The 16,204-nt window shown below is 40.5% G+C and overlaps 1 protein-coding gene across 1 annotated transcript; it reads left to right on the top strand.

Annotated features, from left to right (window-relative positions):
* Positions 1-1,930: 1,930 nt before the first annotated feature.
* Positions 1,931-14,397, top strand: LOC113010635 (complement factor H-related protein 1-like). The gene is made up of 9 exons (XM_080292560.1): positions 1,931-2,082; positions 2,164-2,343; positions 2,794-2,973; positions 3,055-3,231; positions 11,526-11,582; positions 11,842-12,003; positions 12,097-12,258; positions 13,041-13,066; positions 13,185-14,397. The coding sequence occupies exons 1-9, from the start codon at positions 2,028-2,030 to the stop codon at positions 13,215-13,217; spliced, it is 1,032 nt and encodes a 343-aa protein (XP_080148686.1). The 5' UTR covers positions 1,931-2,027; the 3' UTR covers positions 13,218-14,397.
* The last annotated feature ends 1,807 nt before the right edge of the window (positions 14,398-16,204 follow it).

Genomic DNA, 16,204 nt, shown 5'->3' with positions numbered 1-16,204 from the left:
TGAGCAGCAGAACAGCCGTTCCCTTTTTTCTCCCATAGCTGATCATGGTCACACTGCCATTGAACCCATATTCAGTGCCGTGGACCTCTCTAGACCTGGAAGCCTTCATAACTGGAGGAGTGTCTGGCTTGTTCTGTCGCAAAGTTCCCACAATAGTAAGACCCTTCTCCAGGAGATGCTCTGCAAGAGGCACGCTGGTGAAGACGTTGTCAGTGTTGATGTTGCGACCTGTGTGTCTGAATCCACTACACAACTGATGGACAATGTTTTCCCCCAGATTCTTCTGGATGTCTTCCCCTGGTTGTCTCCCTAGGTACATGATCCCATCAATTGCATATGGGGTGGGTGCATCACACACCCAAAAGATTTTAATGCCATACTTGGCAGGTAGATGTCTAAGGGGGACAGTCAGAGATGCGAAGAATTAAAGGTTCATAGAAGATTCCATAGGAACTGCTCCGGGTCATTTTTGACACCACTTGTGAAAGAGTGAGGTAGTGATACAAAAACTGCAATTTACTTAAATTAATGAAAAAAATACATAATTATCAAAATGGTCTCATGTCACAAACTCATTTTATGAGGAATACCTGGAATATGAATATATTACACTGGACTGAGGTGAAGCTTGTCCAAGGAACAGTTTAGCAAATATAGAGAAGTATAGCTATAACAAAGGCATGTTAATAATAGAGTCTGAAACTTTTGTCATCATCAAGCCTCTCCAACAGTCACTGGACCCATCTGTAGCAGTTGTCACTATGGAAACTTCAACCACAGATGCCACAGAGGTCAGGTCTCTCTCCAGAGAAGAATCAGTCTACTTGTTCTTATTATTAATGATGCAGAATAATCATATAGAAATAAAAAACCTGAAGTTGTGCGCTATTTGAGCATGTTGCCTGACTGGAACACTAAAGGACTCGGCAAGAGACATCTGTCTCTCCCTAGCAGCACCTGTCCCTCTCCTCCTCTTCAGTTCGCCTCAACATAAGCTCATCATATTCTGTGATATGATTTGAGGTTTTTGACGAGGTTAGTGGTGTTGCCACCGCGTCTTGGCTGTTTGTGGAGGTAAAATACGTCCACACATGACTCCGTCACACACACATTGTTGTGAGTGCGCACGCCAAGGGGCTGCGACACATTTATACAGCCATATTTTGCATATGACTGTGAAATGTGTAAGAAGAAGTAGTTCCTTCTAATTTAGACGATCCGAATGATATAGTTTCTTTCCACTGTGTTCCTGTTAAAGAAAAACTACAAATTTTCCCCAAAGTACTAAAATATCAATATTTTAATACGAGAATCGATTCTAGAACATAAATTACTGGTAAAAAAAAAGTCAATATTTCAATATGCCACTAACGGGCAGCTGACCCAATCAACTCAATATGGAAAATGATAAACGCACATTGGCCCTCTCAATGGGAAATTTGAGTATTTAAAACATAACAAGATGGAACAATCGACCAACATAAAGTATTATGCACGTTGTGCAAGAAGGAATTTTCTTTTCACCGAAGCACCTCCAGCTTAAAATATTAGTGTATACTTACTTATTAGTACATAGTTTTTTTAAGGTATATTTCACAGCAGAGAACCTGTGCTAAAAGATTGAAGAAAACTACACAAATCCTCTTTGAATTTAAGCATACATTCTTTGTGTTTATTCTGCATTTACTTCATTATATTGCATAAATGTCAGTTACAAGCTTAAATATAAAGTTGAAAAAAAATGTATATGCAACCAGGCTGTTGATCAAGTATATGCCATTAATCGTGATTAATTACAGAAAATTGTGAGATTAATTAAGGTTTGTTTTTTTTAATCTACTGACAGCAATAGTTTGTTTATACAACATATGTCTAAGAAATATGGACCAGAGCCAGAGTTACTCAGCGCAATGTTTACTGTGTCCTGACTTCTTAGTTCTTTGGGGGAAATTCCCAACAATTATTAACTCGTCCAGCAGAACACGGCTCTTTACTCTGCCTTCACATCGTGCTTTCATTGCTGCAAAATGTGTCTCAGGACTCTTGGATTTGTCCTCGTTTTGTTTCCTGGATTGCTTCAAGGTAAGAAGATTCAATTCTGTTATAGTTTGTAAATGTGAGACTTATGTGGGATTTTAAACAATTTTCTTTATTGTACATCAGCACAGGGTTGTGATCCTCCCAGACTGGTTCATGGTAACTTTCTCCCCAGACAAGAGACTTACTCTGACAGAACCACGATCACTTATTCCTGTGATAACGGATATAAACCTGTAGTGGAGGGTTGGTGGGCAACCAGTACCTGTGAACGTGGGAAATGGTCTCATGAACCGCAATGTATAGGTAGGTCAGTCCCGGGAATGGTGAATTCTTTTACCATCTTTTACCAAAGATGAAAATGAAATTCTGTTCTTAAGGAACAATGTAATTAGTTTAGATTTGCTAAAAAAAAAAAAATCAACTCAATTGAGGAAAAAGAACGATGAAATCTGATTATTTCAGTAAATAAATATAAAAAGCAATAAAATCCAATTGAAGAATTGTGAAGTTTAATTTAATGTTTTTGTGTCAAGTATAAAAAAATTATATTATCGTATTTTTTAAGAATTACAAACTAGGAATTTCAGTCTCTCACAAGGAATAATAACGAAAACTTTCTTCCAGTAATTCCTTGAATTAACTATTCACAACATTTAATGCGGCATGTTGCTGTTCGCAATCAGAAAGTTGTAATTATAGTTACTCTGTAAAATCTCAAAGTGTTGATGGTGACTCTGGTCTGTTCTTCCTCAGATGAAAGCGCCTGTTTTGGACCAACTATTCCCAATGGAAAGTACCCTAAAAACTCAAACGGCTGGTATGAGGATGGAAGTACACTAACGATAACATGCGATGGAGGATTTGAGCACCAAAACCAGATCAACACCACTACCTGTGGAAATGGAAAATGGTCCTCTGCACCAGTCTGTGAGAGTAAGTCTGCCACATGTTTGACTCCAGTTAGCTGTTCAACACTTTTTTTCTGCTTCTATTCATGACTTTTTCTTTTTACAGGAAGTATGAGTGCATGCAGTGCACCTCCTAAAATCCCCCATGCAGTCATCATTCATGGATACCAGGAAGTGTTTGCAGCAGGTTCAGAAGTGCAGTATGAGTGTGAAGATGGATACACTGCACACACCGAGAAATCTGTTTGTATACAGGGAAACTGGACACCAGTGCCAACATGCAGTAAGTGGTCATGAGTTAAAATTCTTGACTCACTATAACATAATATTATAATAATATAGTAGCCACGTAGTACAGATCAATGGTGTGACTTGATCTTCACGGAAGAGCATTTAGGCACCATTATTGACAAGTTTGTACCAATAACTCCTCTCAACCTGCAGACAGAGGAAGTATTAAACCATTTATTTATTCTCTTTATAAAATATAGATATACCTTGTAGCAATGTTTTGAAAACACTCATTCACACATCTTTCTTTATTTTGACTGACAAACAAGACTTGCAAATCATTAGTTATAGAACAACACCAGTTAGTAAGCCACAAAAGAAATACAAATGAAAATTGGGGGTGGACTCAAACCATGAAGTAGCCTGGGAGAGAAACAGAATAGGAATGTCCTTAAAGCAAGCACATGTGTATAGTGTTGTGGAGGTGAAGAGAGTGTCAGACAGGGTCCATCCATCCATGCATCCATCCATCTTCTTCCGGGGCCGGGTCACGGGGGCAGCAGCCCAAGCAGAGAAGCCCAGACCTCCCTCTCCCCAGCCACCTCCTCTAGATTATCCGAGGGAATACCAAGGCGTTCCCAGGCCAGCCGACAGATATAATCTCTCCAGCGTGTCCTGGGTCTGCCCCGGGGCCTCCTCCTGCTGGGACATGCCTGGAACACCTCACCCAGGAGGCGCCCATGAGGCATCCTTGTCAGATGCCCGAACAACCTCAACTGGCTCTTTTCGATGTGGAGGAGCAGCAGCTCTACTCAGAGCCCCTCGCGGATGGCTGAACCTCTCACCCTATCTCTAAGGGAGAGGCCAGCCACCCTTCAGAGGAAGCTCATTTTCGCCGCTTGTATCCCCGATCTCGTTCTACTACCCACAGCTCGAGTAGGGACGTAGATCGACCGATAAATTGAGAGCTTCGCTTTTACGCTCAGCTCTCTCTTCACCACGATGGACCGGTGCAGCGTCTGCATCACTGCGGCCGCAGCACCAATCCGTCTGACAATCTCTCGCTCCCTTCTCCCATCACTCGTGAACAAGACCCCGAGATACTTGAACTCCTACACTTGGGGCAGGAACTCATCCCCGACCCGGAGTGAGCACTCCACCCTTTTCCGGCTGAGAACCATGTTCTCAGATTTGGAGTTGCTGATCCTCATTCCTGCCGCTTCACACTCGGCTGCGAACCGTTCCAGTGCATACTGGAGGCCTTCACCCGATGAAGCCAACAGGACCACATCATCTGCGAAAAGCAGAGATGAGATTCTGAGGCCACCTAAGTAAAAGCCCTCCGCCACTTGGCTGTGCCTACAAATCCTGTCCATAAAAGTTATGAACAGAATCGGTGACAAAGGGCAACCCTGGCAAAGCCCATCACCCACGGGAAACAAGTCTGACTTATTACCGACTATGCAAACCAAGCTCTTGCAACGGTTGTATAGGGATCGAATGGCCCATAGCAATGGGCCAGACAACGCGTACTCCCGCAGCACCTCTATGTCTCAATGAAATATATGCAGCATGTACCATATAACTAATGAGTTATCTGTTCTCATCAAGTAGAGGAACTACTGGACATCAGGGAGGTACAGCTAGCAGCAGGACTCATTTATAAGTCAAAGAAGTTTATAAAGTGATTTCACTAACAAGGACCACATCCTTGGTAACAATGGGCGATGGGGGATAAGGAAGTGTGAATAGTGCTGCAGTACCAGATAACTAATGAGTTATCTGTTCTCATCAAGTAGAGGAACTACTGGACATCAGGGAGGTACAGCTAGCAGCAGGACTCATTTATAAGTCAAAGAAGTTTATAAAGTGATTTCACTAACAAGGACCACATCCTTGGTAACAATGGGCGATGGGGGATAAGGAAGTGTGAATAGTGCTGCAGTTTGGGGAAGGCCTTTTTTTTTTCTTTTTTTTTTGGCCTGTCCCGTTTGGCTCTTTTGCCATCAGAATTGTTGTCTAAAGGCAAAGAAAGATGCCCAACGGATTTACTTTACCAAACTGACCATCCCAGCCTTGCCGTAATGGTCCATTTGATTCACCTTTTATTGTTTATTTTATTTTCACTTACTGAATACGGGACAGACTTGACTGGGGGAAAGGAGGGGAGAAAGAAAGAGGGAAAGAGAAACAGCTGAGAAGAGGGACGGGGGAGAAGGGCAAAAGACAAAAACCAACAGAACGGGCAGAGAAAAAAAAAATGCATATATCAATCACCTGGATCACCTGCTGAGAAAGAAAAAAGAAAACAAGCAGAAGAGAACAAGAGTAATAGAATAAACAACATCACAATGATATATGGGAATATGACAGTAAATACTAAATGTTAAACATTATTGTGCAGCACATAAGATCAACAGAACACAGTGTGCTTTGAGGTAGGAGCCAAAAAGGGTGTAGTTTGTGGGTGTGATCACCCGTGTGTACACCTGTGAGCATGGACGCGTTTGTTTTTTGTTTTTTAAAAGGTTCCTTCATGTAATAATCTGCTAGAGGGTGTGGGGGGGCCACAGCCCCGTCCTCCAGGGCGTGAAGCAGGTGTGGAGATCAAAACTCCAGATATCCAGAGGCCCCCAGAACACAAGAGACCAAGGAAGACCAACAGAGGGGCAGCCGCGCCACTGTCCCGGAAAGAGCTGAGGAGAGTCCCAGATGAGGGCTCACTCAGCAGCCGCGGAGCAGAAGCCAGGGGGGAGTTGCATTGACACGCCCGTGAGCTCCGCCGGCAGCCAGCCGCGCCTGAGTGACCGAGCCCCAGGCCGGGAGGCCGGGGGCACCCCCCCTCCGAAGTGGCCCGAGCGAGCCCCAGGCCCCGATAAGCGGCCGCCAAGGAGTGAGCCGGTGTGTACCTGGACGCCCATCCCCGGACACAAAGAACCACCAACGCACCGATGTCTGAGGGGGTCCACCACTGGCAGGGGAAGTGGTGGTAGGGGGAGATAGGCCTCCAAACCTTGCAGCATCCACACTTGTTCCAGTTGCCCCCAAATCACCACAAAACAGTTTGTTATGGTTACAAAACACACAATGAAGTAACTTAAACAAATGTTAATGTGGAATAAAAGTAAAACATGAGGAATAAAAGCAGTCTGGCTCTTTAAGAACAGAGAGGATTTTCCTCTGTAGGTTTATCTTTGAATGCAGTGAATCAGTCCTCACTGATAAAGTTTATGGATCTGAGCTTCTAACTGACAAACTATCTGCTTCTTTTTTATTTTTTTGATTTATTTTCAAACAAATATAGTTTCTTTGAAATAAATGTGCTTGATGTTTTTCACTCAGCTGTTGTTTGTTTGTGTTTTAATCAGCCTGATTGCAGAAGATTCGGAGAATCCTACTGACAACACAACCTTTCTGAAACACTTCAACCAGAACCTGCAGAGCAACAATGAAACATGTTTCTTTTCTTTGTCGAGTTTTGGGGCTGATTGTTCTCTAAACACCAAACTGTCCATAAATGATTTGAACTTTTCATGCACTCAGTACATGATGTGTACATTGAATCCATAAAGTGTCGATGGCTGGCTGAGGTCTGAATAAAATGTTTCGTCATCAGAGACGTCTTTGTATTGCTTTGTCTGCTAACTGTGTAGAACAGTTCTTTTACTATGCACACCAAAATATTATTTAATAAATAACAATAACGGAAACACTATAGTAAGCAGACAGGAACAAGTTTATTGATTTGTTTTACTTCATGATGGTGTTGGCTTTGGTTAGTGACCAAAGCATGCAGAAGATTCAGTAAGAGCATAGGGAGATATTTTATTTTAAGCCAACATGAAAATAATCTCAGGAAATAATTTAAACAGATATTATTAACACATTTATATTTAAACAAAGATTTTTAGTAGATATTTGTCCAACTGATATTTAGGCTTAAAATGTCAGAGGTCTGTGATGGCAAAAAAACACTCATTTGGTGTCCTGGTCCAAGAAACAGGAGCAGAAGATTTAAAGAACTGACCATCAGACACAGAGAAAGTTCTTATATCCAACCCAACATTTGAGCCAAGCCCAAAGATTCTTGTGCTTCACAATATCAAAAGCAGAAAGCAGCTAATGTCCAAAATAATGAGGGCTGTGATATCTCCTGAATCTAATGTGAGTCACAAATAATTGATCACCTTCAACAAAGCTTTTTCAGAACTATGAAAAGCTCTGAAGTCTGACTGAAATAGTTGCTGTATCTCATTTGAGAAGAAGTCATAACAAAATCACTTTTCCCAACACTTTTGACATTAATTTACAATTTGTAATTTATGTTAACAGGACAATGATTTCTTAGACTCAGCATAAAGGTTGAATTTTTATGTGTAAACCCTGAAATACAGTATTCTTAAAACATGCAGTGCTTTAAAAAATTATTTTCATATTGTAATATTCAACAAAGATATCCTGAGTAAATACAAAATCCACTTTTATTAAGAGATATAAAGCTATTCAAACCCACCTGCCCCTGTGTGGAAAAAGTAAAAGCAATTAGATCAGATTAGATGATTGGAGTGGAGCAATGATGTCAGCACTGACTAGGACACCGTGAAAAAGTGGAAGTGACGTGATGAACAGACTAGCAGCCAAACAGCCAAGAAAGCAGACAGATGAACACTTACAGATCGTCCTTACTGAACATACACATGATAACGTAGGTGTAAGTGTAAAAATGTATACAAGTGTAAGTATACTGAATTAAACTGAACTGAATTAATACGCCACAACTGCAGACAGACTGACGACCTGTCCAGGGTGTATCCTTCTCTCACCCTTGGATCGGGCCCAGCACCTCCTTTCTCCACTTAATGTACTCATAACATGTCATCTTCATTCTTTATTATATCTTATCATGGCAGCCTCTGAGTCCTGCATTTGGACCCTAATGAATAAGCTCACAGTGACTAAGATGCAGAAATGTTTCACAGCTCACTTTTGCATGTACTAAATGCGTGGTACAGCCACTAATTTGATGTGACATTAAAGTTTCAATCCCATGGCTGTTAAGCTGTGGCCTGTTAAAGGCATCACGGTGACCGAGTCCCTACTTGAACTTTTTCTAAAATAAACTCGGCCACAGGTTTATAAAATCCAGCACTCAGGCATGCAGACGTCAACAAACATTGTGAAAGAATGAGTCGCTCTCAGGAGCTCAGTGATAGGATAGGATGCACCACCCGTGCAACACGTCCAGTTGTGAAATTTCTTTGCTGCTAAATATTTTACACTTAGCTGTTATTGGTATTATAACAAAGTGGAAGTGATTGGGAACGACAGCAACTCGGCCACAGAGTGGTAGGCCATCTAAAATGACTTTGAAATTTGGACTGTAAATAGTTTCATTGATTTGATGTTTCAAAGTAAATATTTCGAGTCGCTTCAGAGAAAATGTCCCAAACACAACATCCACTGTGTGATTAATAAAATCAATGCAAAATATGTGTTGCTCTATTCATTCAATACGCACTGAAATAATAAATGTCATGAATAATGTAATTTGAAATCACTATGTTTAAACCAAACTAATCGGCAAAGTAAAACCAACAATTTTCTCTTCATTTTCTGGGTGATGAGAAGTTTTGTAGACATCGGGAAGATGTTGGTGTGTGCATGAAATCAACAGATGTAACGATATGTAACAAAAGCACTGAGAAAAGAAGCTGTGGAAAACCCCAGTCTCGATAAATTAGCTGTAAAAGAAAGAAGTTCATGAGTTTTAGATCAGAGCTCTAACATTTATATATATTTTATTATATATATATATATATATATTTATATTTATTATATATATATTTATATTTATATATACTGGTTTTTCTCCCGTTCTTTCTCAAAAGTTGTTTTGGATGTGTACGAACTTTTTTCCATCCCACAAAATGGGAAGGGCCAAGGTGATTGCACAAACTTTCGGGTGACAGTTGTGATAAGTAGCTGGTTCTCATGTGGATTACCTTTAACTGCTGGTGCTGCTTTGTTGTTGGACGATTTAAAAATGTGCATCAAATATTTTGCATTTGCTCTTCTTTGGTTTCCTGGAGTGCTGCACGGTGAGAACAACAAGTAACTTCACAGAAAAACATTTACCCTGGTTGATAATGTTTTGCACTTACTTCAGTGTTGTGTTTCAGCACAGAGCACCACACAGGCCTGTGATGCTCCCACACTGGACGGTGGCTTCTTTGCCCCAAAGCAAGAGACTTACTCTCAGGGCACCAAGCTGAGCTACACCTGCAACGAAGGACGCATGCTAGCAATGAAGGGTTGGTGGGCAACCAGCACATGTCACAATGGAAAATGGTCTCATCAGCCACAGTGTATAGGTAAGTCCTGCCAATAGCTCTTCTTTCTTTGCTCACCCACTTAAAGAAATCTGGTCGCCTTCTTTCCAAGATCCTTAAACTGCTAATCTTAAAAGTAGAGAGGGTGTCTGTCTCCTCAATCTAAACTGGGAGCAGGTTCCACAAAAGAAGGGCCTGATAGATGAAAGTGCTGCCTCCCATTCTACTTTTAGAAACTTTAACTCTTTATTTAAGACCTTTTATGTCAGAGGAGGAGTGTCAAATTTAATTCTGCATTTTAAAGGAGCCAATAAAGGGAAGATGATACAGGAGACGTATGATGATAGTACTCTTGCTATAGCAATTTGGATTAACTGCAAAGTATCTGTAAGTATCCGGTTGGACACCACAGTCTGCACACTATGATGAAAACTATTGGTCAACCAAATTAATACTGGTCAACACAGAACAAATTTGAGACCAATGCTGTTAATAAAGGCATTTTATGTAATTTGTTTACAGTAGCAGGTCCTCACTTTTCTTTGATCCATAACTCAACTCACAGGAGTTTTTATGATTAGTGTTTAAGGACTGTAGGTTTTGTGGGTTTGATCCTGTGAATAAGCTACAAACAAACGGCCCTGCTCTGGGATTAATAACGTTTTTGAGTCTAAATCTAATTTTACAGAAAGCATGAATGCGTGCAGCGTGCCTCCTAAAATCCCCCATGCAGTCATCGTTCATCAGGACTACCAGGAAGTGTTTGCTGCAGGTTCAGAAGTGCAGTATGAGTGTGAGGATGGATACACTGCAGAGGGAGCACACAACACAAAATCTGTTTGTACACAAGGAAGCTGGACACAAGGCCCGACCTGCAGTAAGTGGACATGAATTCAACTTCTTGACACACTATAACATAATATAATAATAATATAGTATCCATGTAGTATAGATCAATGATGTGTCTTGATCTTTACAGAAGTGCATTTAAGCACCATTACTGACAAATTTGTAACAATAACTCCTCTCAACCTGCAGGCAGAGGAAGCATTAAACCATTAAACCATTTTCTTGATCATTAATATGCAAATTGTCATGACCATTGATCAACAACTACTGATCAAAAACCATTGATCAATGGCTATGAGTAGCATTCACAGAGAGTTGGGGAATGGCTGCAATCACAGCACTGAAAGATGCTGAAAGATGTACCCTTAGGCTCCCCCCTCAAATCAGAGATGGTCTTTCCCTTTTCACGTAAATGGCCTCCTTCACACCCCACTCAAACCAGCGTTCCTCCTGGAACGCCAGGAAGTGAACCCCCTCATGTCCACTAGCATGTAGGTGTTAATAGACTGCAGAGTCCTGGCCTGACACTTTCACTCTTTGATGTACCAGCAAAAGAACTGTGATAATGCAGGTGGAAAAGTAAAGATGCAACGAATAGAAGTAGTAGTGGAGATACCTTGGGTCAACCAAAATAACAGATGGTGCAAAAGAGAAGTGAAGAAGATTGCATGCAGGGTGGAGTGGGTGGAGGTGACTGTCTTGTAGTGAACTCTGACACAATGATAGCAGCAAGAGAGAAAAGGAAGGTTTACCAGACAGTAGTGATACCAGCTCTGATGTATGGCACTGATAAAAAGACAGGAGCTGGAGGCATCAGAGTTGATTTTCATTAGGAGTGCCCAGGAACAAGATTTGACGAAATGAGTGCATCATAGGAACAGCTCAGGTTGCTCAATTTGGAGATGAAGTCAGAGATCTAAGATGCTGAAAATGGAGCTGCCAAGCAGGGAGAAAAGAGGAAGACCTCAGCTCATGGACGTGGTGCAAGAGGAGATGCAGAGGGTTGTTGTGACAGAAGAGGATACTGGGGACAGGATGATTCACTGTGATCACATATCAGGGAGGTACAGCTGGCAGCAGGACTGATTTGTAAGTCAAAGAAGTTTATAAAGTGAAGCTGACTGATGTGTTGTCTGTATATGTGCGTTATCTGCTCTGTATCCTGCAGCATCTTCTAGCACCTCTGATTCAAATAACAGAGACAACAGTCTTATACCAATAAACAGTAAGTTGCTCACAACCTTTCCACTTAATCAGCATATACATCAAATTCAGTTTATATATTTAATTTAGTTATATGAATGACAACAAGCAGCTGGATTGGAGTTAGAAGCCAGCGTTAATGAATGAATGAATCGTTGATCACTGCAGAAATGATTGATGTTGATTGGTTCAGCACGTTGTACAGGAATTCAAAGATTTGGAAAACTAAACAGCTGAGTAAACAATGATCATTTTGTTACACTCACTTTCTTTTATTTTAGTTCAGTCGTGTGGAGCCCGCCCATACATTGAAAATGCTGTAATTGTGGAAGAAGGTCCAATGCATTTGAAATACCAGTGCAATCGTTATTACAAACTAGCTGGTCCAGAGGCTGTGAGTTGTTACAGTGACGCTCACTGGTCCAAACTACCCACCTGTGAAGGTATCAAAAAAATAATTTTCACTCTAAAAGTTTATTAAAAATGTTCTTAAAATTCTTTTTATGTTTGGTTTTTACTTCTTGTTGTTTTTGCAGAAGCGTTCTGTGTGGTGGATCCTGCTAGATATGCTCGTTATGGTCTTGTAAAAACTTCACCTGAATACATGCGGGAAGGAGAGACGAAGCCTTTCCCTTGTACAACAAAAGACTATTATATCAATGTTCGGTGCACTAATAGAAGAATATTTCTGAGCACATGTAAGTATATAAAGGATCTCTTGTTTTTCTTTCAGTTTCTTTTTTCCTGTAACAGCTAACATACATAAAACTTCATTCTCCAGGATCTAATTAACACATCATTTCAAGAAGAATAGTAAGAGAAAACCAGTAAATAAACATTTCCCACACAGGAACATAATGAAATAGAAACCTAACATTGCTGATTTGTGAAAGGCTGCAGCTGATGTTTGCCTATAGAGTCGTTCCCAACTTCCAACAGCCAAACTCATGTCATGTCAGAGACATTATTAGACAAATATTGAGATAAATATAGAGATATAGGTATAAATACAAACATAAATATATATATAAATATAAAATATGTGTGCAAATATATGCTATGGTGTACAAAAGTAACAGAGTGCAGTTAGGTGTGTTTGTTCTGCATGTGTGGATCTGACCCAAGTGGATGAATTAAAGAGTCTGATAGCAGCAGGAAGGAACGGCCTCCTGTAACGTTCCCCTCAGACAGTGAACTTGAAGAAATCTGTTCCTGAAACTGCTCTTCAGATTGTGCAGTGTGTTATGGAGGGAGTGGGAGTCATTGTCTATGATTGCAAGCAGTCTTGACAGCAAATGATAATATGGAATAAAAGTAAAACATGAAGAATAAAAGCAGTCTGGCTCTTTAAGAACAGAGAGGATTTTCCTCCACAGGTTTATCTTTGAATGCAGTAAATCCGTCCTCACTAATAAAGTTTATTGGGTCTGAGCTTCTAACTGACAAACCCACTTTGTTGCTTTTGTCTCATTATGTTTAGGTTGTCCAACAGCTGACATTTTTTATGTAAGTGTAATTCTTTGATTTACTTTTCAAATATATACATTTCAAAGAAGGATATTAAATTGTAAGTAACATTTACACAGCAGTTTGAAAAATATTGTTTTATTTGTAATTTAATCAGGAAGTGTGCAGAGTATTCAGAGAACCCAACTGACAACACGACCTTTCTGAAACACTTCAACCAGAATCTGCAGAGCAACAACGAAACATGTTTCTTTTCTTTGTACAGTTTTAGTGCTGATTGCTCTTTAAACACCAAACTGTCCATAAATGTTTTGAACTTTGAATGCACTCAATACATGATGTGCACACTGAATCCCTAAATTGTTGACAGCTGGCTGAGGTTTGAATTCAATGTTTCATCATCAGAGACGTCTTTGTTTTGCTTTGTCTGCTAAAAGAGTGGAGCTGGGGGGTTTGTACATACCTAGAACATCTACAAATGACTGTTTAAATATTGAAACTAGTCTTTTAGGCAGTTTTCGAGTAGAGGTTTGGATTGTGAGTTCTACACAATGAACACTTTCATAGATGCTGCAATGTCAAATTCTTCATGTGTGTACATGCACAGACCACATGTGCATGTACATGTACCACAATTTGTTATTCTAATTTTAAAAATGTAATACATATAAATTCAATACAGTTTTTAATAGACACCGTTCAGAACACAGCCTGTGCCTGATTCTCATACTTGTATTCGTTTAGTCATAATGTGGAAAATTTTCAGGAAAAAAGCAGATGAGCAAATCTGTAGCTGCCACCTGTCCTCTAGGCTTCACCTCCGCAAAACCTGTGTCTCTGAACTGGATCTCAACAGTATTTGTGGTCTCATAAGCTCTCCTGTGAATTTTAGTTTGCATACTAGTTTGCATGCTTGGAATTATTATTATTACAGGCTTTTCCACAATAGATATAAAAGTAAAAGTTAGTAAACCTCTATTAAAGTCTGTTGTTTCTTAGATTCAGCAATGAAACTGAATTTAAAACAAAACATAGATGACATTCTGTCACCTCGGCAAACACCATGATCTCACTGCCTAAAGTCATTCAGTAACTCTTATTGGAGAGTGTTCATTAACATCTTTCACTAAATATCAAAGTTTTCTACCTGCCCTAGTTTAAATTATAAAAGAAATTATTATGCATGAGAATCTCTAGAATGTTGAATACTTTTCCATTAAACAGTCATCTTCTACTTTAGTTAGGGTTTTTAACAACCATTTATTAAACTTATATTTTGCTTTTGCTTTATTTTTTACTGCAATTTCTGTACAGTAGCTTTTATAGTGTTAAATCAGTATATGCTACAAAATAAAAGCCTTTCCTTTACAGTAGGTTTGTAGGCATTTTATTTTGAATTGCTCCAATCATGGCACTTCAAAGGAACAGCCCGTGATGTCAGAGTGAACATTCTACTGGAAAAATCCTTAAATAGGAGAGAAACTCAACCAACTTTAGTGGATCTCGGATGGCAGAAACACACAACAACCTGGTTGTTAAAACTAAGATAAGGCAGACGCAGAGAAACGCAGACACAAACGCTGAACCATCGACAATGGCAGAAGCACAAACGAAAATGGTCATTGCAACAATGAAAACAACAATCCTGCAAGGACCAAAAAATGAGCTTGAAAAACCCGGAAAACCAAATACTGAAAAATCTCCCGTGGCACAAGCTCAAACAGAAACGGTCAAGAAAACAAAGAAAGCAAAAAAACAGCAAAGAGTGGCTGAAGAGCCAAGAAGACCGTTTACTCAGGCAACATCAGTCCAACATCAGTCCAATCCCAGATTTAGACCCCATCAGGGCGCAGTCCAGTATAATCCATGGGACGAGATTGCTGCTCTCAAACAGCAACTGCAAGCCTCCCAAAACTATCAGAACGACATTTATTGGCAAATGGTTGGTGCTAACAAGAGGGCCTCTTATCACCAGTTTCAGCAGAGCAAACTTCATGCACAAATGTACGACAACAACAGAAATCATGAGGAAACAATTAAAGACCTCATAGAGCAGCTGGAAGAGGCTTCTAGAAATAAGCCCGATAACAAGAGTGAAACAGAGGCTCTCACAAATGACAATCAAGCAATTGAAACTGGATGAGGTGATGCTATCCCTGCAGGACCAAATCAGCCACCCTACCACAGAGCAGTGTGTGGAGTCTGCCACTCCAACCGCAGGCACTTCACACGCCGACTCTGTAGGCCTAAAGTCCTCTAAGGAGGCTGAATTGGAGGTCCAATGTAGGAATCAATGAGAGCAGATAGAGATGCTCCAGAAACAGCTGAAAGAGCAGGCCATTAAACATAGCCAGGAGAAGGAGTCACTCAAGACAGAAATCAGTGACCTGAAATCCCAGCTGCTTTCCAACAAGGCCCTTCATGATTTGAAGGTAGAGTCTCTTGACCAAGAGCTGAAAGAAGCCAGAGCTTCCTACCTTGAAGTCACAAAGAAGCAAAAAGAACAAAATTCTGCCGATGCAAATAAAATGCAAAGATCCGAGCTTCTGAAAGAAAATGGCACTGGAGGACAGGAGAAGATAGAGAAAGAGGACTCGCTACCATCGACTGCAATGTCTCTGCAGGAGACTCTGAAAGAAGAAGACACCCGACGACGAGAAAAGAAAGAAAAAGAGGACTGCATTGTGCGTCCAGGAATCTTTGCAAAGGCTACGAGATAAACAGAAAATCCTTACTGCCAAGGTGGCTGAACTCGAAACCGAAGTTAAGAGCCTGCCAGAGATACCGCAAATTAAGAAGAAGAAGAAGAAGAAGAAGTGGAACTGGCTGCTTCGGCTTTTCACCTAATTTGGTCTCAACATCGTGTCCTAAAATTCATATTTATATTTGGGGCTTTTTTAACACCAACCACTTATAAGCCCACTGGCATCAATTTTAGGACAATATGTAAATGGATGGAACTGAAGAAAAAAACACGTCTTCCTCCACCTCTGTTCCATCTTAATTTTCACCTCTCCTCTGTTCTCTCCCATCTCCGTCCCTTTAACTCCTGACACCTTCCCCATCTCCCCCCCCATCTCCCTCTCTCTCTCTTTTTTCAACCTCACCCCCCAACCAGTCCCGACAGTTGACTGCTCCCTCTAGAGCCTGGTTCTGTCATAGGTTTCTTCCTTTTAA

The sequence above is a fragment of the Astatotilapia calliptera genome, chromosome 18 (assembly GCF_964374335.1).
Source record: "Astatotilapia calliptera chromosome 18, fAstCal68.1, whole genome shotgun sequence".
NCBI lineage: Eukaryota > Metazoa > Chordata > Actinopteri > Cichliformes > Cichlidae > Astatotilapia > Astatotilapia calliptera.
The sequence above is the reverse complement of the archived record's forward strand: the minus strand, read 5'-3'. Positions and strand labels throughout refer to the sequence as shown.

Excerpts from the sequence above, each read along its gene's own strand:
- LOC113010635 (XM_080292560.1), top strand. The coding sequence starts at position 2,028 with ATGTGTCTCAGGACTCTTGGATTTGTCCTCGTTTTGTTTCCTGGATTG. Across the intron at positions 3,232-11,525 it reads GACACCAGTGCCAACATGCA|CATCTTCTAGCACCTCTGAT; the intron begins GTAAGTGGTCAT and ends TGTATCCTGCAG. Across the intron at positions 11,583-11,841 it reads CAGTCTTATACCAATAAACA|TTCAGTCGTGTGGAGCCCGC; the intron begins GTAAGTTGCTCA and ends CTTTTATTTTAG.